Source organism: Coffea eugenioides, chromosome 2 (assembly GCF_003713205.1).
Source record: "Coffea eugenioides isolate CCC68of chromosome 2, Ceug_1.0, whole genome shotgun sequence".
NCBI lineage: Eukaryota > Viridiplantae > Streptophyta > Magnoliopsida > Gentianales > Rubiaceae > Coffea > Coffea eugenioides.
Window position 1 is genome coordinate 7,415,556 of NC_040036.1, and position 22,285 is coordinate 7,437,840.

Below are 22,285 nucleotides of genomic sequence, written 5' to 3' on the forward strand. Positions count from 1 at the left end.
TATGTACAGATAACTAACCACCCACGGATTTCAATTTCCTATTTCTCTTTTTACTGCTCCAAGAAACCGGTTCGCGTCCATGGGTATGCTATGGTTACCTTTTCTTTTTTATTTCTTTCGTGGGAAGTTCAATTGTACTACTAGTATTTGTTTAGTAGTTGTACTTTGTTGAGGATTATTTATTTACTATTTAGTTTTAGTAGTGCAAGTAGGTTTTTTGTACTTGCCTATGTCGTAGTATAATACGAAGCGCCATGATTCATTGTTTTAAAACATAGGTAAGGGAAGAAAATAATGGAGGGTATGGGTTGCACCCTGTAATTTGCCTTGTTGGCAAAATGGCCTACTCTAGATTTAATGCGGTTTATAATATGCTTTCCTGGACTAACTGAAACAATGGCCGGTCTGGCCCGTCCTACTCTACATGATGCTTTCAAAACATGGCTTGAATTTTCTTCCAAAAAACTAAATTGAGATCTTCACTTAACGAATAGTAGTGGTAGTTGACTTTTTAGCACTTAATTGTTTTGCATATATTGGATATTAGGTGGATTTTTTTTTACTTACATCACCGATTGTTACCAAGACATACTTTATTCTGAGGGAGGTCTCAGTAATTTTTCAAACCTCAGGAAAAGTAGTTGCAATTGTTAGAAACCTTAAAGGGAGATTTTTGAGATTATCCCGAATTATATGTTGGAAGATATTCGAAAATGACATCAGCTGAATTTATCTAATTTAAGTAAACCCTTTATCTAATGTTAAACAAAATGAAGTAGTTGTATGAGAAGCATTACATTTGAATCACAGAACTCATTAGCCAAATAGTCAGCAAGTTAATTTCATTCTTTAAGAAAAACATTGCCAAAATTAATTTCATTATTTTGTTTCGCTGAACGGTTTAATCTAGTGGCGAAGGAATCTTGGAAGCGCCCTAGGAACGTCTGTAGAAGATCAAACACTGAAAGGGCAGTTTAAGTAATGTTAAGATTTCACAAGCGCGAACTACTGAAAATTGGGCAACTCCAATCCAATTTTCTCACGACACGAAACAGTTGTGCGAAGTTATCTCTCAAGATAAGTCATTTCACTTTTTCTTATAGGTAATTGAACATCAAAATAATAATTGACACCGGAAATGATTGCATTAAAAAATAAAAAATGATTCTGTTGGGTCGATTCCTTACTGACGAGCCGGAAAACGACGTCGAGTATTAAGAACCAAGAAATATAATATTGTAAAGAGCAACAGGCTGATTACTGGTCCTCATTTGTTCAATTGATGACGTGCAATGTGCTTTGTATATGTGTAGTTTACCTACAAGGTACTAATAATCTTGGTTTGTTTTGGAAAAGGTGAAACAATATTGAGCTAAAATCGTTTGAAAGAATTATTAATGTTTTACTCTTTCCTCTTTTTCCTTTATATAATTACTACTTTTTTTTTTGTCTTTAAAATTAACAAAGGCTAAGAACTAGAAACTATTCAAAAATAACACACGGTAGTTTAGTGTTTTTTATCTTTTTTTTGTTGTCAATCGTCAATTTATTTATAGAATTCTACTCTATCCTAATCTAAGGGAGGACCACCAACTGGATCTACGGGAGTCAATGGGAATTGAATCACCATCGGATTAGACGGTTGTACCACGCACCATCTGAATTTTTTAGAGAACCCTTGACCTCTCACCCTATCAAGTCTTAAGGACTTAAGAACTTGGTGGTGGCCACTAATCCAAAGGCCAGTGGTTAGTTTAGTGTTTTTGATCGTCAAACCAAAGTTTGGAGCTTTTAGGCCGAGCAATACCATTTTTTTTTTGTTGCGTACATAATTAATTGCAACGGATCAAATCTACATATTTATTGATTTATTCATTTTTAGATATTTCATATGGGTTTGCAATTATTTCTTAATGGGGGAGGAGGGAGGATTGAAGGGAGGGCCGTGTCGTCATCGACCCCATGTTTCAAATCTGACATGGACATTAATTTGCTTTGGATTCTCTGGAAATGAGTAAATCTATGTATGGCCCAGCCGTCCTCATGCTAATCCGGAATTCCCAGCTTTCCTTCCCACAAGAACACCTCCATTTTTCGAGAGCTAAAATACAGCGTAGAAAACTCGGAAGGATCGACATTCACAATCATAGACGGACGCCTGAGTCCACGGTTTCATTTCATGTTAAAAAAACAGACTAACAAAATGCTTGACAGCGTTGACATTTCATTTCACGCCTCCTTTGAATGAAGAACAATTCAATTACCCTCCTCCATATTCCTAGAGCAAAGCGGGTTTTTTTTACTTTTTTTATGCCCACCAGACGCAATTTTTGAAGCCGCTGGTTGGTTTTGGTTTGCACCACCAATTCAATATGTTAGGTTGCGGCGTCCACCATGGCAGACGCGTAGGAAACGGCGGCCACTGCTCATGCTGATTGCAGATTGCAGGTGCTCTTAACGTTTCTCTTGCTGACAAAACTTTAGGTGGATTAAGTACTTCTACTGACCTCAGCATCCTCGTAAATATAAATTAAAAGGTTTTCATAGAAAAGAAAGCAATGAATGTTTGTCTATTATGGGTCGATTCAGAACCAAAAATTTTCTTTAAAAGACAAAAGAAATGAAGAACGCCTCTGTACCGAAATTTCTTATCTTTTATTTCAAAACTTATTAAAAGCAAGTACCTGAATAAATAAAGAAATGACACCAAAAAAAAAAAAAAGAGTTCATGGAGAAAATGAATCACATGGCAAGCACGTCATCTGGGCCGAAAGTTCCTTGGAAAGAAACTTTAGAGTGGGAGATATACATGAAAAAGAGGGAGAAAAAGAACAACAGCCAACAATCTTAGGGAACACGTTAGTGGCCGAAGTGGTCTTCGTCTGGAAAAAATTGTAAGTCATCGCATCTACCAAACTACTCAGCCGTTTTCCTGACGGAAATATGTACAAAATACGAAGCTTCTCAGAAATGGTCCACCCTTGTAATTACCAATTTCCTGAGGAGATTGTTTGTGAATTTTGTTATACAGTGAGTGTTGCGCTGTCACAGTCTTAAATCAGTTTGATGAATGAAACTACTGTTTAAGGTTTGAGGTTTGTTGGTAGTCAAAATAGAAGAATTTTGCTTGTTTAGATTGTGGGTTTTCGTACAAAAACTTTGAAATATTTTTCCCATCGGGTTTGTTTGGATTGGACTTTATTTCCCCAAATTTATTTGCTTATATCATCATTACAATTTCCAATACACCTTTTTACCTTCCCAATTACCTTTTTATCTCACATACATCACATCACAAAAAGTGCTACAGTAAAAATATCTCTAATAATGCACAATCCAAACAGATCAGTTACAGTATTATATATATATATAAATTCCAAAAGTTTACGATCCAAACGAGTGCTCTTAGCCATTCCTATTGTGCTTTCAAATGTCATATTGATTTTGTCTCTGTCACAAATATTTATACTCCACGAGAGGATGGTGTACTGATTGAAAATTCATACTAGTACGAGATTTGTGGCTTGCGAGGCCAGCTCATTAAGTGAATTAATAATTATCCACGAGAAACTGCTTATGTCTACTTCTAATTAAGTTTGTCTGTAAAAGCCCTTGGCATTTCCTTCCAACAACATTATGTGCAAACCTGCCACCAAATTCGTTAGATGCTTGAAGCTTCAGCCACAAGAACACAGGCTGTACTCACTTCTCAGTCAGTCGGTGCTTCTTCGTTTGCTTCTCCAACAGCTCCCTTTTTTTGGTTTCATGAACGATTGGTTTCCTTCAATGATGAAGCAGTACAGATTCGGGACATCACTTTGGAGGTTGGAGCTGGAGTAGCAGGCAAGTCATATATCAATCAAAACGGAGATGCAGTTCAGTTTGGTTTGGTGGGGCTTTGGTCAAACTGCACCTTGTTCAATCAAGGGCTTTATTCTACACTAGAGAATATTCCACAAAAAAAAAAAAAAAAGAGGTTGAGCTTGAGAGTCCTTCCAATTGTTCAAATGCTTTTTTTTTAGTCTTTGTTTATCGACTAATCAACTAGTTAGTGATTGCTGCCTTTCACCTTCATTCTAGAACACTACCATTTGGTAATGAAAACAAACTTGTAAATTGTAAAGCAGCTTTTCACCTTCTTGACTCAATGAACTAACATGCTTCACAAGTCCCATGTTCTCAAACTTTTTACGATGCACATTTTGTCATCATTATCATCTCCTTATAGTTATTATATTTTTTAAATATATATATTTTTTTAAATTATAAGCTTTTCATTTTTAATGCAATAGTATTTACTATTTCAGTCCATTCTTCGTGCTCAAAGTTTTGTAAATGAAAAAAAGTACGTACGACTAAATGACGGAAAGACAAATTTAGATAAAATTCATTGGTCCATTAATCACCAACTATTTGTAAGAAATTGACATTGCACCTCAAAGGCGGTTGATACGACGTTGAATCACATGCAACGATATCCATAACTGATGCAATCCAAATTTTCCCCAGCCACTCTGATTAGTGGAATGCACTTATCCTGGGCCACTCGTGTCTTCTCGAATGGTGGCCTTTCGCAGGCCGGCCCAGGCTCTCCAACAACAAGCTCACCCGTTTAACAAGTTGGGCTTTTCGACCGTCTTGTCCTCGAGTCCCCGCATCGTGCAGAAGGCAGGTCAACAACGCTTAGAGGAAACAAGCTCCCAATTCCTATAGGTATCTAATCTTGACCACAACCAAAATTGTCTTCTTTAGAATGGGAGTACTCTGGAACGGAAAAGTGAAAAAAACCATTAACCAAGCAACAAAAATGGTTTTACAGGGAGTGACAGATACATGTACAACGGGAAGAAAGTTAACAACCACGACCAACAACACTATAAAACAAACAAACAAAATTTTCACTCTGCTATTCTGCCACTACGATAAAACACACATCATTTTATCAAATTTAGCAGCTGGGATAGACTTTTGGGATAGACATTCCATCATTTTATTCTGCCACTACTCCTACTCTTCTGGGATAGACTTTGATTTTGCAATGCTGATAATATATTCAATCTCCTCAGCCACCTCTTTCATGGAAGGCCTGTCTTGTCTGCGTTGCTCCAAGCACCCCATAGCAAGAAACCCCAGTGCCTTCATGGTATCAAGCTCCAAAGTGCTTGCCCCCTGCTTCAATATTGGATCAACTGCATCCATTATTTTCTCCTCCTCCACCAACCTCTGCACATAGACTGCCAAGTTTACATCATCTTCCGGTCTATTAAAATCTATTGCTTTCTGAGATGTCAAGAGCTCCAACAGCACGACGCCAAAGCTGTAGACATCACTCTTATCCGTCAACTGATAGTTCCTGTAGTACTCAGGGTCGAGATATCCAAGAGTTCCCTGTGCACAAGTTGATATGTGGCTTAGATCTGTGTGAGCTAGACGAGATAGCCCAAAATCTGAAACCTTTGCATTTAGCTTGTCGTCGAGCAAAATGTTACTAGACTTCACGTCACGATGATAAATTGAAGGAACTGCAGAGAAATGGAGGTAAGCAAGCCCCTCAGCAGTCGCACGAGCAATGATGAGACGAGCAGTCCACGCTAAAGGTTGCCTGTTCAAACCTTGTAAATGATCGAGAAGGGTTCCATTTGGGACATATTCATAAACCATCAACGGTTGCTCGAGCTCAACACAGCATCCAAGGAGGCCTACAAGGCTCTTGTGATTTACCTGACAAAGTATTCTGACCTCATTAAGAACTTGGTCAGTCCCTTTAGTGTTCCCTAGTTTGGCACATTTGATAGCAACAACCGTTCCATCTGCAAGGATGCCTCTATACACCTCACCGTAGCCTCCTACACCAAGAAGACGGTCCCTTGAGAAGTTGTTTGTTGCCTTCTTTATTTCTTTCCCACTAAATATTTTTGCATATTTGCCGCCACCAGAATTGAGAATTTCTTCACGCTCCCGAGCAAGCCGATCCTTTGCCTCCTTGACGCGCTGATGTCGTTTGTAAAGTAAAAATCCAATTACTGCCAATATTAGTCCTGCACCCAGACCCGTAGAGAGACCTGTATTGTTCCTAACATACATTAGTGTCATTGAACAATAATCCCCACCTCTTCATATTCTTGTTATGTTGAAAATTTCAAACAACGAACGCAATTGAACTCCAAGTGCTACCTGGGAATTCTTTCCGTCCTAAAAAAAACCTCTTGTAGCAAAGATGGAATAATCTTCAACTAGCAACATGCATCTCAAAGCTAAATAATATGGCTATGAAGATAAGATTTTAAACTGAGCGAGTTCTAACCCATTGAAAGGCAAATGCGCAATTAAATCTAGACCACCTTTTGAAACACCAAACAGTCACAAGCTTAAGATGAAGAAATATCATGTAGTTGGATTTCATGGAGAATATAAATTGTTCATACCATTTGAATCTGGTTGAATAAGGTAAGAGGATGTCATACTTGATTAATTAGGTATAAATGATATTGCTTTCAAGTAACAAAAATTAACTTGTGCTTTACAAACCTGTAAAGTATGTTAAGCAGGAGAAGAATGCTGCTTGTTAGTTCTTGTTAGAACAGAACACGTTCAAATTATTTTAGTGTGAAATTTTTACAAGCCAAAAAACAACGATACGGCGTCAGTCAGCACAAAAGAAATTAGTGATAACTTCTCTTGCATAAATCATAAAGCTAAAGAATCAGAATGTAATATCACCAGAACTGACCAACCACAGCCCTTTTGTTACTAGTACATTTTTCTGCTCTACAGCTGCAAATCGCCAAGTTTAGAAGCTAAGCTAAAACTAGTGCAAAGGGCATATTGACTCTCCAGTCCGCGGTCATTTTCATTGACCAGCAAACAGGATGATGGAAAGAAGGTCAACAGTTGAATAATAGATTGGCCATACGAGACCAACTAGTTGTCAACAGCTATAGATTAAGAAGCAACCTTGAATTTGTAGGCCTTCATCTTCCAGAAGCCAACTCACAATTTGACAATTATTCTCGGATGGTTATGCATTTCTAGAATGTTTTCATAATCAACCTATTATTCATGTCAAGTTGAAAAACAAACATCTTCCTCGGAATTTGCTGTCATATAATTTTAGATTATTCTGTTTTGTACTAGTAAGAGCTTTGAGAGTCTTACGTAGTAGGCCCTATGTTTTTTTTTTTTTTTTTGGATTACGTAGAAACTTTTTTTTTTTTTTTTTTTTTGTTTTGGGGGGCAGATGAGCGTATTTGGTAAAAAATCAAAACGCATTCTTTCAGCTCAATTAGAGCTAATAGTTTAAGCAGAAACAACTATCAAGAAGTTGAGTCTACTACGAAATGTCAGTGTTTTTTTTTTAAAAAAAAAAAAAAAGAAGAAGAAAGAAAAACACAAATCATGGAGTCAAAGTCAACTACAAAAAATGCAATTCTAACAGATGAGCAACCATGTTTGAAAATCTTGCAAGCGTAGAACATGATGCAGGGGTCCACACATTACACGTACCAGCTGTGAGGCCAGTTCGGCTACTGCCACATCCATCTGGATCCTGGCACGTTACATCTGCCCATAGAAATCAAGCATCAAAACTAGTCTTAATACGAATTTAATCCCAAAAACATAAAATGTCAAAAAAATAAAAAGATAGCTCAGTAGGATTGGCAAGTAAGGAGAACGCAAGTGAAAATCTGCTTGAAAGGTATACATGAAATTATGCAAATTAGCAATCAATACAATTTAGCCTTTACGACATTCACTGGACACAACTCATAGGTTGACTATTCCACCAAAATGAACCCGTAATATCCTACTCTGTTCTGACCTAAAGAGGAGGCTCAACCGCCTTATAAGGAACCGAATCACCGTCAAATCAGACGAATGCACGTGTATTCGTATGAATTTTTTTTAAAAATTATATATATATTATGACCATTGATAAAAAAAGTAATGTTTGAGTTTTGACCGTCCACCCCACAAAAGATGACCCGTAATTGGCATACTGGGATTATGTTAAACGTTGAATTACGTATTTCTACAACAACAATAATACGTTAATTTTTCCACAAAAGAATGTTTGATATTATTATGACTCGAATTTAAGATATTTCATCTTTGGCCTAAATATCAACTTATAAAATTTTAGTACTAGTAAACTAATACTCAAACAAGAAGTCGACTTTCTTTCTTACCCTTGGAACATAATCCAGCGATCGCATCCCAGTGCAAGCCGGAGTTACAGAAGCACCTCCGGACCCCACTGTTCGAATTTGGGTCGGGTCCACAGGTGGATTCCGAGTCACAATCCGTTTGGTTCCGGCAAATGGGTTCACTAGGCGAAACCCACTGCAACTCCAGGCCAGGCTGCGGCCACCTACTCACGGGCAACGAGTAATCCAAGTTGACAAAAGCCCGGTACGCCCGGCAACCCGCATCCCTCACCCGAATGGAATAAGAAGTCGACGACCCGCCCGCCCTGAACGTGCAGCATATCTCCGAATTCTCACAAGCGCCGCCGTCGCTGACATTCCTGGTCCCGTTGATAAACGTATGACAGAGACTGCTTGAGGTACAATTCAAAGGAGAGCTCAACAGAGTCTGGGTACAATTGAGGTACAAGATGGTGTTGCTGCTGGTGATGTTGAAAGGCAAGGAAGAGTTGAGCTGGACGCCTTGGGTGGAAATATCAGCGGTGATGCAGGTGCTGGGGAGGAAGGGGGAGGGTTGAATGGTGAGACGCTGGAGTTGAGGGGAAACGGAGGTGACTGGGTAGGTGTTGTTTAAGGTGTCGAATAAAAGTGAGCCGGCGCTGCAGCGGAGCTTGTAGAGCTGGTCGCCGCAGGTGGGCCGGGTGCTTAGTGGGTAGGGAACCGGCGTGGCGCCGCAGTCCGGGCAACGCTGAGCGGAGAGTGCAGGCTTGGAGAATGTTACCAGAAGCAAGGTGCAGGTGGCCAGGAGGAGAAAATGGTGGCGAGGGGCTGAAGAGATCGCCATTTAAAAGATAGGCAAGGGAAGGCGAGATGAAGGGGTTTGGGCAGGGAGGCGACGGTTGGGTAATTTAAAGGCATTTCCGGTGGTTTAAGAAGTATTAATAAATAAAGGTTTTAGACAAAAGAGTTGAAATCGAAATGGCTGCTGATTATTTCTGAGAGGCGATAATAGGACGAATCAGGTCAGGGCTGGCAGAAGCTTAGAAGATATGTATCTGACGATTATCTATAACTAGTATTAATGAGGGAGACAGGTAGTGGACTACAAGGACAGCATCATTAATTTTCGCACGTATTTTGACATTTTTGTTCATCTTGACATTTGACTTTTTGTAGCTCGGCTTGGTGGATCACAATATGAATTAGTAAGTTGAAAATGCGACACATCCTAACCTTGATAATGACTAGGGGTGCAGGGAATTCGAGTAGCTTGAATCGAGCTCGCGAGTAGCTTGATTAGATACTTGACTCGTGCTCGAGCTAATCACTACAGTAAATCGAATCGATTCGAGTAGTTAGGAACAAGAAATTTTAGCTCGTCGAGTAGCTCGAGCTCGGTGGTATATATGTATATTTTATATATCAATTTACTCTTTTAGGTTTGTTAGTTAGAATATTTACGGGTTTAGTCAGCTATATTGTAATAATAATGAAGGGTGAATATGTAATTTTGGTTGAAAACTAAAAACGGTGAAATGATGAATCCGTCCTTCATTCGTCTTCTTCGTTCCTCTTCACTCTTCAGCCTTCAGTCCTTCACTCTCAAATCCCAATCCCAATCTCTCAAGTCTTTGGCTCATCTTCTCAACTGTCACAGTCGAGACATCTGAAGCTTTAAACACTTCCGCAGTTCAAGCTACTCTTCCTTCTTCCTTCTCCTGGAGCTCAAAATGGAGTAGGTAGCAGTAGCAGCGTGAGCAGCCGAACAATTTCAAATCAAATCAAAACCCACCAATTTCAACAGCTGCATTTGACAAATTGAGGTACTTATTGTACATTTGTGTAGTAAATATGTGCATTACGAGGTTAAATTTGATAAGTCTAATATTAATTTTTAATCTCCAAACCCTAACCAAACAGAAACTTGCTGAGGTGACTGCTGCTGCTGCCCTTCGTATTACTAATGGTGCATTTGTGGTGGTTGATTGTATTGAGGGTGTATGTGTGTCCAAACAGAAACTGTCCTTCGACAGGCTCTGGGAGAAAGGATTCGGCATGTCTTAACCTGTGAACAAGATGGACAGGTGTGTCCCAAGGAACAAGTTATGCTCTATGTATCCAAGATGATTCCAGCATCTGACAAAGGTAGATTCTTTGCTTTTGGCCGTGTGTTTTCTAAAAAAATTGCTACTGGCATGAAGGTTAGAATCATGGGTCCTAACTATGTTCCGGTAGAGAAAAAGGACTTGTATGTTAAGAATGTCCAAAGAACAGTTATTTGGATGGGTAAGAAGCATGTGTTGCTTTTCAATCTGGGCTTTATGATGATTTGCAAGTGGAAATTCCTATTTGCTGATTTTGAGTTAGTGAAGACGTTTGCTGGGTTTTTTATTCCCTTTTGTTTTTGGGTGCCTAATATCTTACAATCAATGGTTTGTATACCAACCAGGATAGGAAAACTTGCTTCTTAAAACAGAGAGGTGAATTTTTGTTTGTGTTCATTTATGCAAAATGTTGCTGCATGGAATTCCAAATGGGTTGGATTGACTCTTTGGTTTACCTCTTCAGGGAGAAATTTAAAACTTGCTCATATTGAGTTCTATCAGTAGCTTTTGTGGTGTAATATGTATACATATATGCCACCGAGCTGTGGTGTAAATTTTAGCTTTTGTGGATGTAGAGGCATAGAGCAATGAAGTTCTCTGTCTCCCCTGTCGTGCGTGTTGCTGTGCAGTGCAAGATTGCATCTGACCTTATGTTTAGTGCAAGACTTTCTGGCTCTAGGACTTTATGGCTTCTAAGTTTTGATTTCTTTGCATTGCAATTAATCTTGTTCAATTGATATTAATGTCCTTTAATTCGAATGTTTAGTGCAATTTAGTTTATTGTTTAATACAAATTAGTAGTGCTCAATGCCCATCGTTGAGAATTCTTTAGATTCTTTGGAATTGTGCAAGAACCAGGATCAATTCGAGCTCATTCGAGCTCGAGTACTCGACTTGATATCGAGCTCGAGTACTCGACTTGATATCGAGCTCGAGGTACATGTCGAGCTCGATCGAGTCGAGTTCGAGTCTGCCTATGCTTGTGTCGAGTCGATCTCGATCTTTGTTTCTCGAGCTCGCTCGAGCTCTGGTGGTCTGCGCCGAGCTCGAGTACGCCACTACTCGAGCTCGACTCGGCTCGATTTTACCCCTAATAATGACGACTGCAAAATTGACTAGTTTGAAAGAAGAAGAGCATAATCGGCTCTAAATTAATCGGCAAACATCCGGCAGTTTTACAACCCCCCCCCCCCCCCGCCTAACAATTTGTACGCTCTTAACAAACAACATGTATCTTGAAATATATGGGGTTTAGATTTTACTTCATTCGTTTGCGTAATATATCACAATGTAGTAAAAGAATCGATTAAAAACAAAAAAAAACTCCAAATTTCAATTAGGAATTCGTTGGCCTCTTTAGGATGCGTCCCTTCAATTGCGAATTTTTTTTTTCATTTTCTCATTTATTAACTCATAATAAGATCTTGATAATTAACTATTTGAAACTTAACAATTTAAATGAGACCTTTCAAGTAATTAAATATTATTAAATGGATGAAAATGGGAAAATATATAATCTTGTAATAACTTTATTTTGAATCCATTGAATTTGATTTCATATTTTTCCCATCACAATTATTATTGCAAAGAGACATCTACAATAATAAGTTTTGGACAATTTATTTGTAAAAAAATGTGTATAACTAAAATTAGATCACATCTAAAATCAAAATCAGGGCAAGTTATATTTGCTCAAGTTGATTCTGTCGTAATGTGATCAGCTAAGTCTTATCTGGCCACCACCCGCGCGTTACAATCAATTTGCAACTGGTAAGCAGAAAAGTACAATTTCAAGATCAAATTCGGCCTGATACTGGCCATTAAACCTTTCCAGAGCTCCTTTTTAAGGTGTAGAGAGCTTTATTCGCTGTGATCCAAAGCTTATCACATATGCAACCTTTCTTCAGAGTTGAAAATTTTACCTCTTTATGTTATTGTACTTAAATTTTGCTGCGACCTGGTGCCATTTAAACCTCCAAATTACTGTTTAGATAAAGTTGGTTTTGGACCCATCGCGTGCTTTCCTTCCAAGAAAAGATGATTGATCATTATGGATTACTTATGTTGCTCTAGGACTGAAAAAAATAGCAGGAATTATTCATTTGAAGATAATAAGTATTATGGGTAGCAATAAAAATTTTCCTCCAACGGAACTAGGCATGAAAATATTTTAGAACGCAAATGAAAGCGCACAAATCAATCCGTCGCTAAACTAATTTTGTAGAAGTAGAGCTTCGAGGAGCTATTACTCCAAGGTTTTGAATTCAAGAGTTCTCGCTTATAATCCCTTCCACCTTACCATTTTCAAATGCAGTATACACGAAAGAAAATACACTAGAAGAACTAAATTTGATGATCCGAAAGCATAAGAGGCAAGAGCCTGAAAAGCTTGTAAAGGTCAGTCACGCCTTAGAAATGGGCCATCTTTTGCTAGGTAGAAAATCACTCCAGCATAGGCTAATAAATAATAAACGGCAAGGACTAAAGAGTGAGAAGAGGAAGAGGAAGAGGAGGGACATGAGCAGAGGGGAAAGGGAAGACGAGAGACATTAGTCATCCAACAACACACTTCAATGAATCCAAGTCTTTGGAGTAACAGATGCCTATTCTCTAATAACTAATCTACAAATAACAAGTAATCAGAAGTATCCAACCGTTGCTAATAAGTGATTACAAGCATCAATCAGGATACAGATTAACTTCAGTGGGACTAGCTCATCTAACAACACATGCATGATTCCTTGTAGCATCGTCCCTTGACCATGAAAGAATGATTACAAGCATACATGCCTTTGTGTACAAGCTACTGTCTGTATTTACACATACGCATTGCCTCAAGTTTCTATCTGTACTTAACGAAAGAGTAAACAGCTAAGCTAACAAAATTGTGGCACAACCTATACCAAGCAATCAAGTAGGTGATTCGGATTCAGCCAGTAAAAGTGTGTGCCACCAGCCACATGCCACATTCTTCGGAACACACCCGTCAATTGCAACTTGAGAAGGAATGTTGCGATCAATCACATCACCTAAGCCAAGCTACACAGAGAAAAGATTGACACCTTCTATTACACAATTTAAAAAAAAAAATATTACCATCAAATTTTTATGAGGTAGAGGTATCTATGCCAACAACAAGCCAAAAGGTAATCCACCATGATAATGCTCTAGACAGAGTGCAACAGATATGTGCAAGACCAATAGGCTAAACGTGTTTACTACAAAATGGTTATGTTGGATAATCCTAACACAAACACGTACATAACGTACAACAAATCACCAATTTGCTAAGAGCCACAGAAGTTAGAATTTTCATTTTTGGAGCCACTTGAAACTAAATGTTGAACAAGGTGAAGGGTCATGATACAAGTTAAATCTTGCAATACATTTCTGCATAGGCAATGCCTGACTGGCAGAAGATAGTTAAATTGGCAAGTGACCTATGCCGAAACAATCAACTAAAAGAGGACCACGTGTAGTAACATTACGGAATAGGAATCAAGAAAATTAAAACATCATACCTGGCCATACTTGTTCCATCCCCAACAGAACACATTGCCTTCCTCTTCATCAGACCAAAGCGAAATGTTAGTCATGTCAAATTGAATTCACAGTATTGACAACATTCCATAATGTAATCAAGAGCTGAACCACACCATCTGCTATTCAGATTCCACCAATGACTAAATTTCACCAACTATTGGGAAGTACTTTGAGCTACTCCAGCCTTTGTGCCTCTTTCTAAAGCACAATCTGCCGTAATTTATACATACATGTCTTATGTTTTTACTTTCTTGTCTATTGTATCCGAGTGGAAGCTGTGCATTATGGCAATTCATAAAATCCTCAAAGTTGTTCTACTTACTTATTCTGTCTATTAAAGGTGAATTTGAGTGTAAATAATATCCAGGTGGACCTGATATTTAATAAACTAAACACCAGAACTTCCAGAAGCAAAAGAAAAGACATACCTGTAAGTAAAGCAGTATGACGTGCACCACAAGAAACTACTTTTGCATGCACATTCTCCAGACTTGAAGCCTCTAGCAATCGAGGAAGTGTCTGGAACAGGAAACAGTACCATAATTAAGTGGCATGCATCAAAAATTTCAAATTTAGAGAAGTCTACACAAAGTACCGTGCAGGAGAGAGAACACTTTTGAGGATTGTGCAGATTTTCAGTACGTTCACAATAGATTTTTGTATTTACCACCGGCGCGGTAGATCCATGTGGCAACTGGATGCAGTGAGGCATAAAATATAAGAGAAATAAAGAACAGGGTACCTCAGCTTGATCAGAACCAGTACCCAACTGGCCAAATTGATTCCCTCCGAAGGCATAAACATCACCATCAGCAGAATTACAGATAGTGTGCCAGAGTCCTGCAGCCACTCCCTCTATCCTGACTCCAAGTAATGAAGATACACAAGTTGGATTTAGCTCATCATCTGTACTTCCTTGGCCACACTACACAATAAAACAACATATCAAAGTTAACATATCTTGTATTCAAAGATCAATAACCAACTACATGAGAAAAAATAAATCAACAAAACCGGTATGTTTCTTATGACATCAGATATAAGCAGGAGTAGTTTCCGAATGGTCATAGAGTAGTAGTTTCCGAATGGTCGTAGAATCGGAAAACTGAATACTTCAATAATGCAATAATATAGTAAAAGAATATCTTGAGGAGCACAGAACAAGTTAAGGAACTAAGCTTTGTATCATGTTTGGCATTGAACCCAACTATGTTATACAGCCATCTTGTAAGCTCCTAATAACAGAGGCAAGCACCAATTTGCAAAAAGTCAGTTCAATTTGAAAGAGTTCCAACCAAAAAGCTATCAAACCAGATAAATAACTTGATGCCTAGTCCTGAATTTGTCAATGAAGAAGAATTGATTTACAACTTAACGAAGGGATTGCTCATACCATTCACACCTCTTCAATTTCCCACCCAATATCATACTTCTAAGGTCTAAACTCCATACGTACAAACCAAAGACATGGACCCTTGTATTGTCATGCTAGTAGTTGTGAGATGAGCAAAAGCTTGCAGAAGTTTTAATTCAACAGCAAAAACTCACTTGTCCATATAGTCCCCAGCCAAAAGTGAGTAGTGCTCCTGCATCTGTTTTCAAATGAAAAATCAAAGAAAATCTAAATATGCTAACGGTGCAATCAGTGAGATTTAGTATGTCAAAACGCAGGCAAAAGATGCAATTCAAATAGTGAAGTGCCAAAATTTTCCATACAAGGAACCTACGGAATCAAATGACTACAAGAAAGTTTCCACAAAAGGGAGGAGAAATGTAAATATGATTCAGAAAACATGGACCTATGTCTGAAACAAGCAGCATGACTAAAGAACTCTAGTTACTTTTGGATCTTGACAAATGGTGCTCATAGTTGAAACAAAGCCAATCATGAGTACTCACCTGTAATTACTGCACTGTGTCGGCCTCCACATGCAATTCCCTTTACATAATTTCCCGGAACTCTAAAGTTATGTCCCTCTGATGCCATGCTTCCTCTTGAGGTTGCCATGGTTCTATCCTTTCCAAAGGCAGATGGCTCAATGCAAGGTACGGGATGCGGAGATGATACCATGCGTATGCGGGAACCCAAACCTAGCTGACCCTCACCACCATAGCCCCATCCCCACACCTGTCCGATATCTGAAACTTCGGGAAAAGTAGGGTATATCAAGTGACAACTCTATCTTCAACATTGGAATCTGCTAGAGACTTGTAAGTCTAAAATGCAAACATATTGTGTATTAGGGCCAAAGGTAAGAGACCCAGTAACCGACAATAGGTTGAATTACCTGACAGTACTAATGTATGGCGGCCACCTGCAGCAACAGCAGCAATCCTTACTCCTGGATTTAGTGTGACCAGACAAGGCAGTGCTGAAAGGGTTTCATCACCAGATGATGAGCTCTCAGCTGTCTGTTTTGTCGATGATATCCTTCTTCGCTTTGCTGTCTCCTCACCTCCTCCTTTATCAACATTAGGAATTGCTCCACTCGTGGACCTTGATCCTTGGGACCGAGGGCTCACTGAAATATGGTTGCTTGAAACGTATTAGTGAATAAAATCAAACAGCATGTAGTAGCACATTATCTCCTGTGAGGCCATTACCTTGCTCCAATGAAAATGAACTTTGTCTCTCAGTGACATCCTTCTCTATGCCTAGCCCCAGGGATGGGTCCCCCAAGACCTTCCCAGAAGGAACGCATTCTTTCCATCCCCAAGTGTACACATCCCCACTCTCTGCGGTTGATATTGATACTTATTTAGCAAAATAAAGCTATATAGGCATCTGACTACCAAAAAATTAAAAAGCCAAAGCATTGAATTGGGAACTAGCAACCCCAAGTGGATCAGATTATCTAATTTATACAACATTATAAGTACTACTAGAAAGCCAAGAGAGACAGAATGATATTTGAAATTGATAACTCCATCATGAATGTGACCTGCAATGACAAAAGATATATTGAAAGACGGCAGCAACTAGATATGATACACTAACTGTAATAGGAGCATAATCATAACAAAAAGTTACAAAAGTTGAATGGTACAATCCCAAGGATAGGTTGAAAAATGAAATGAACTTTGATAGTTAAGAAAAGCAAGAGATGGATATTGAAGGAAACAGTAAGGAGCAGCAAAGGATGAGCTTATCAGAGAACTAATCATAGAACATCACTGAAAAGGGAGCAATTGTCATTGATAGAATATGATGTTAAAGAGGATGGATGTAGCAAAAGCCCACATCAATTTCGAATGGAGTTTCTGATTTGAAAGGTCAACTTTTCTCCAATTGACCGCGCGTTAGTGCAACCAGAACCATAGCAGGAGAAAGGATTATGTTCTCCTGCCAGATGTCTTTAGTATCATACAAGCAAGGTGTTTTGAGTTGTGATTCATTTCTGTGTTTGAGTTTGTCTTCAACCCATTACAGCTACAGATAATCAGCTCTACTTTATCTTCTGAAGAAATACACAAGTCAAAGTCTACCTGTAACTGCAACACAGTGTGCCCAACCGGCAGCAGCTCTGACAATTGAACCATCAGTAGGAAGAGGGAAAGGCTCTGGCATTTCCTTACCATATCAATCAAAGCAAGCTAGTTGATTAATTCAGAAAACAAATTAAAGAGAAACCAGAAAATCAAAGAATCATGTTTCCAATAGTCCATACCCCATGCTTTCCAGAAGTCACATAGCTTTGACCTAAATCATCTGCCGAACCCCAAGTAATGAGCTTCCCAGATTCTGATAAAGTAATATACCAATACATAAGCACTGGTACAAGAAAGTTCCCAGAACGACAGAAACAAACATAAGATGCTTAATTAACAGACAAATCTTTCTAACATTTATCAGTTAAACTAGGTGACCGTCAACCAAATGCTATACAAATTTAAGCACTTAACCATATAACGTTCAGAGTGAGAAAAGCTTTAAAACTGAAAGAAAATAACCCGTTAGTTGCTTTTTATGAATACAAAATATAATCCAAAATTGAGTGACTCTGAATGGTAGATTAGTAAATCAAACAAGATAAATGTGAAAAGGCTTACAAGTCGAAGTGCCAATAAATAAATTTTGAGAATAGCAACAGAAATAAACCTCAAATTCCCAAGCAATTATAATTGGAACTGTCAGGCCCCAATCTAAAGCCTTAGATATAATTCCTGGAAAAAAGGCCCAACTTCCTCACAGCTGATACAGTAGAATTGCAAAATCCACCAACACAATGAATTAAGGATAAAAAAGATGATTCTACCCTTGTATAGCATCCTCACTTCTACCCCTGCTGACTTTCTCTTCCTATGGAACTTGGAATTTAGTCAATGAAATCATAAGAAAGCATTTTCTTATACTTGTTTTTCAAGAAATTACTAAGATTGAACACTAATCAAAGAGGAGAAGATTTCGAGAGTACATTTGGTTCTGATCAGAGGTTTTCTCTTCCGATTCACAAGTTTTCGAAAGTGTCAAATACTTCAGAAATCAAATTATGCTCTAGTACAGAAGAACTGTTAGAAGAACAGATTATTTTTGCAAATTTCCTTACTTTTTATTTTAGTCTGAGAACATAATGATCAAAATGGGACCTTAAACTCTTAATTGAAACCAGAGAAGAAAACTTCAAAAGTTTAACAAAAAAAATAATCAAATCAATGCATTCAACCATTGCATACGAATCTCGCTCCATAAACGACTCTGATTATAGCTAATTCAAGAAACTGACCACCTCAAACTTAATTCAACAGCAAATGTGACTTCTTTACCACAATGCTACAGTCCCTTCAACTCAAACAGTCATAGGAAAGTCCCCATCAAATGCTAACTACAAAACAGAAAATAGGAAACAAAAATTTTTTTTAAAAGAAAGTAAAAGTTACCTGAAATGGCCATAGCAAAACCACAGCCGCCGCCACAAACATCTTTCCAAGAAGTTCCCGCCCCAATCGACTGCGGGAGCCTCACCACCACCGGCGATAAAAGCGGCGACCTCTGCGGCAAAGCCCCAGGCAAATAGCCCCACATATACACTAATCTCTCTTTCCCACCCTCCACCTCCATTTTCACCCTCAAACTTTCATCACCTCCTTCTCCATTTCCGTTCATCTCCCAATAATTTATTCCCAATAAATACAACAAAATACCCACCCAAAAAGAAAAAGAAGTTAAAAAAATCTTTTTTTGCTGTTTTTTTTTATTTTTGAGTGTGTTTTTTTGATATTCTTGGTGGGTTTTTCCGGTGGGAATGGCTTTTTAGAGTGAGAGGAGAAGTAATTTTGGTTGTTTTGTGGCAAATGGAAAGTGCCGTTAAAGCAGAGAAAAGGGGGCGTATCATTTTCCAGAAAATGGGGGTGCCACCTCGGATGCTTGCGTGGACTTCCATCCACGTGTCGAAATATCAACCGACGGATCTGTCCGGGATTAATAGCCAGGAGTTTGGTGGAAGTTTCTGGAAGGCCGGTTTTCTCCCAAAGACACTGTCCATGGACCATGCGTGATGGCTGGCGTGGTTGTTTCCTAACATTGCCACGTGTTCCATAGGAGGTTAAAGTCTAATCATAATTGTGTCTCCATGTGGTCCATTGCCCTCAGCCTTTTTCTTTTATTGATTTACTATTTTTTTTCCCCCTTGATTTTGGTGTCTCAACTCTCAAGCTTTCTTGTGGGGCCCATGTGGGAGGTAGTGGTTGGCTTAATTGCTTAGAAGTCGTTCAGGAATTAACACGCGTCCAGAGAAAAAGGTTTGGTGAGTGCTTCTCTGGGTCAAGGGGTCCTTGGAATGCCTAGGTGGCGTGCTGCTATTGGGGGATACTGAAGATCCAGTAAAAGTGTCCAACGAGTGTTTATGTGTGCGTGCTTTCTTCTTACAAGCTGCAAACGAGTGAAGGTGATCGATTTGAATTCAATTTTGCCGGAGTTCAGTGTCAAATTCAAATCTAATCGAATTTCAAGTTCAAATCTACTTCAACTTAAAAAATAATTGAAATTATTTTATTTTTAAAAATAAATAAAATAGTCATTTTTTTAATAAATAATAAAAATATTAAAGAAATATATACGTGTAATTTTGTTATTAAAATAAAAAATACATTATTCTAATTGACTCGTGAGTTAACGGGTTAAGTTTTTTTTATGCTGGACTTAAATTCGATAATTCAATTTAATCGATTCGAACTCAATTCAATCGACTCGAACTCAATATCGATCAAGATCAAGTTGAGTTTTAACTGATTTGTGCTGTTTAATCGTTTGTAACTCTACTTGCTACGGAATACACTATGTAAGTTCATCGGTTTAACACTTCAACTGAAAAATTGATCAATTATTTTGACGTTAAGACACTCTGCGGGCTAACAACATACTAGTTGGACTAATCGGGATTCTCTATTGGTTTTAAAGATGAATGATTGCCCCAAAATAAAAAAATGAATGACTGCCTTCTCCGATCTACTTGACCGGATGAATTATTGTCTTTGTACATCCATTGCCCAGCTTAAAAAGTTGTATGGTGGTGGATGAGTGAAAGTTTTTTCACTTCTTTTGGGCGAGAAAATTTTGAATTATTTCGATTCCAGTCATCACCTACGCGATCGACACCGTATATTATTGCTTAGGCCGAAGCCTAATTTGACAGAACGGAGTAAAGACATGAGAGATATTTGAGGCCTATCAAATTCAGCAGAATGAATTTGATCAAGGTGTTGGACTTTGTAACGGCTTCGTTCAGTAGCACTGACCCATTGGCCCACTTTAGAACACACGAATCTCACGGCTTGAAATGAAGCCATGAAACAAAACCCAAATTAGTTCCCAATCATACACCCAGAACCATTTCCAAGGCCACTTGTTTCAAGTGGTGTTCCGGGTACGGATCCGTAAAGCCACTCGTTTGATAAATGTACGGCTAATGCTACATCTCTTGAGCCTCATATTCACATTCGTATTTTGCCAATCTTCTAATGCCTCCATATTTTGGTATCAATTCAATCCTCTACCAGATTTTTTTGTTAACATGTCCTTCTCCTTAATAATCATTGATATGGGGTCAGGCATTTTGCAATAAGTGACCGACAATTACCATTATGTTCTCATCGGAAGCAGCCCATTCCAATCATTGGTTCAGCTCCTCCCGATGTCAACCTGGCTAAATTGTTTCCTTAGGCTGAGGAAAAAAAGGCTAAAAATCGTTGGCTTTTTACAACTTTGTCTACAATAACCCTTTAAAACATTCCGTAGTCTTTAAAATATATACTCTAAAAATACATAAAATTTTTCCTTTTTACCTTTTTTTTCTCCTCCTCACCTTAACTTAACATGGCTGCTAGCACTCTATCTGCATCGTCTATCGACAACCCCTTCCCTTTCTCCCCCCCCCGTTTTTCTCCTCTCTTTCCTATCCTCATCCCTCCCTCCCTTTATTCGCTTCTCCCCCTTTTTCATTCTTTCTTTTGTCCTTTCTCTCTCCCTCTACCTCTCTCTTACCCCATCCCCTCCCTGGTGACCTTTGGTCGAGTGACTAGCTCCGGTCATGCAACCAGAGGTCGTTGAGGAGAGGATAGGGTGAGAGAGAGGGGGAGGAAGAGGGAAAAAAGAGAAGAAGAGAGAAAAAAGGAGGAGGGGGAGGGAGGGAGAGAGAGGGAGAGAGAAAGAGAGAGAAGGAAAGGGCGAGATCCCTTTTGTGGTCGATGGTGCGAATGGAGGAAAGAAGATGAGTAATGGTGATGTGGGAAAGAATAAGAAGAGAGAAAATAAATGGAACAAAAAGAAAGAAAATGAAAATGAAAAAGGAAATAAAAATTTTTTTCTCCACATTCTCAAATACATAAAAGTTTTTTTTAAACAAAATTTACAATAAAATATAGTAAATTTTTAAAATATTTTCCAAAAAACACGCCATTCAAACAAAACCGTCATTTTAGGATAGAACAATGTAGCGCGCCAGAACTTCTGATGGGCCTTTTGTGGACTTTGTACTGAAATATTTTATCCATCCTTTTGTGTTCTTTTACTACACAAGAGCTTATTTGTGTAGTGCGTACGATAATCATAATATACATTAATCCACTAGGATTAGTTCAATAGTTAGAAAAATAATTTTTATAACTCTCTTTGCTATTAAGTTCAGGTTCAAATTCTAAGTTTGGCAATTGAAAATGGGGAGGTGTGTGGAGATACGGGGGGCAACACACATATATATGTATGTATGTATGTATATGTGTCATATGTGTTGATGGCAACAAATACCCTTGCTATTACTGAACAAAAGTAAAGTACTTACAACATGGCATATGTGTATATATATGTATGTATGCCATGTTGTAAGTACTTTACTTTTGTTCAGTAATAGCAAGGGTATTTGTTGCCATCAACACATATGACACATATACACACATATATATATATATATATATATAAAGAAAATGAACAACTTCACGCAAATAAAACTTGCTCAAAAGTACTGCAAGAAAACTTGGCACCCTAACGTAGTAGTAAAT

At 38.4% G+C, this 22,285-nt stretch overlaps 2 protein-coding genes across 3 annotated transcripts; both read right to left on the reverse strand.

Moving 5' to 3' along the window:
- Window positions 1–4,765: 4,765 nt before the first annotated feature.
- LOC113762316 (wall-associated receptor kinase-like 20) lies at window positions 4,766–9,060 on the reverse strand. Its single transcript, XM_027305710.1, has 3 exons — window positions 8,187–9,060; window positions 7,504–7,560; window positions 4,766–6,062 (listed from the first exon to the last, which is right to left on the reverse strand). Exons 1-3 carry the CDS (start codon window positions 8,986–8,988, stop codon window positions 5,008–5,010), a joined length of 1,914 nt encoding a protein of 637 aa, XP_027161511.1. The 5' UTR covers window positions 8,989–9,060; the 3' UTR covers window positions 4,766–5,007.
- Window positions 9,061–12,805: 3,745 nt separating this feature from the next.
- On the reverse strand, window positions 12,806–19,084 carry LOC113761330 (ultraviolet-B receptor UVR8-like). Of its 2 annotated transcripts, none has more exons than XM_027304279.1 (11): window positions 18,671–19,084; window positions 17,461–17,534; window positions 17,279–17,363; window positions 16,397–16,528; window positions 16,081–16,314; window positions 15,692–15,931; window positions 15,341–15,384; window positions 14,535–14,717; window positions 14,221–14,311; window positions 13,771–13,814; window positions 12,806–13,288 (listed from the first exon to the last, which is right to left on the reverse strand). In XM_027304279.1, the coding sequence occupies exons 1-11, from the start codon at window positions 18,894–18,896 to the stop codon at window positions 13,160–13,162; spliced, it is 1,482 nt and encodes a 493-aa protein (XP_027160080.1). In that variant the 5' UTR covers window positions 18,897–19,084; the 3' UTR covers window positions 12,806–13,159. The 2 variants fall into 2 exon arrangements, with proteins under 2 accessions (XP_027160080.1, XP_027160079.1); XM_027304278.1 differs by having other exon boundaries at window positions 15,692–15,937.
- Window positions 19,085–22,285: the final 3,201 nt, after the last annotated feature.

Coding starts and splice junctions, on each gene's coding strand:
- LOC113762316 (XM_027305710.1), bottom strand. CDS start 8,988: ATGGCGATCTCTTCAGCCCCTCGCCACCATTTTCTCCTCCTGGCCACC. Junction 7,561..8,186: donor CGCTGGATTATGTTCCAAGG/GTAAGAAAGAAA, acceptor TTCTATGGGCAG/ATGTAACGTGCCAGGATCCA. Junction 6,063..7,503: donor CCGAACTGGCCTCACAGCTG/GTACGTGTAATG, acceptor GGAACAATACAG/GTCTCTCTACGGGTCTGGGT.
- LOC113761330 (XM_027304278.1), bottom strand. CDS start 18,896: ATGAACGGAAATGGAGAAGGAGGTGATGAAAGTTTGAGGGTGAAAATG. Junction 14,312..14,534: donor CTGGTTCTGATCAAGCTGAG/GTACCCTGTTCT, acceptor TTCCTGTTCCAG/ACACTTCCTCGATTGCTAGA. Junction 13,289..13,770: donor GATGGAACAAGTATGGCCAG/GTATGATGTTTT, acceptor TTCTCTGTGTAG/CTTGGCTTAGGTGATGTGAT.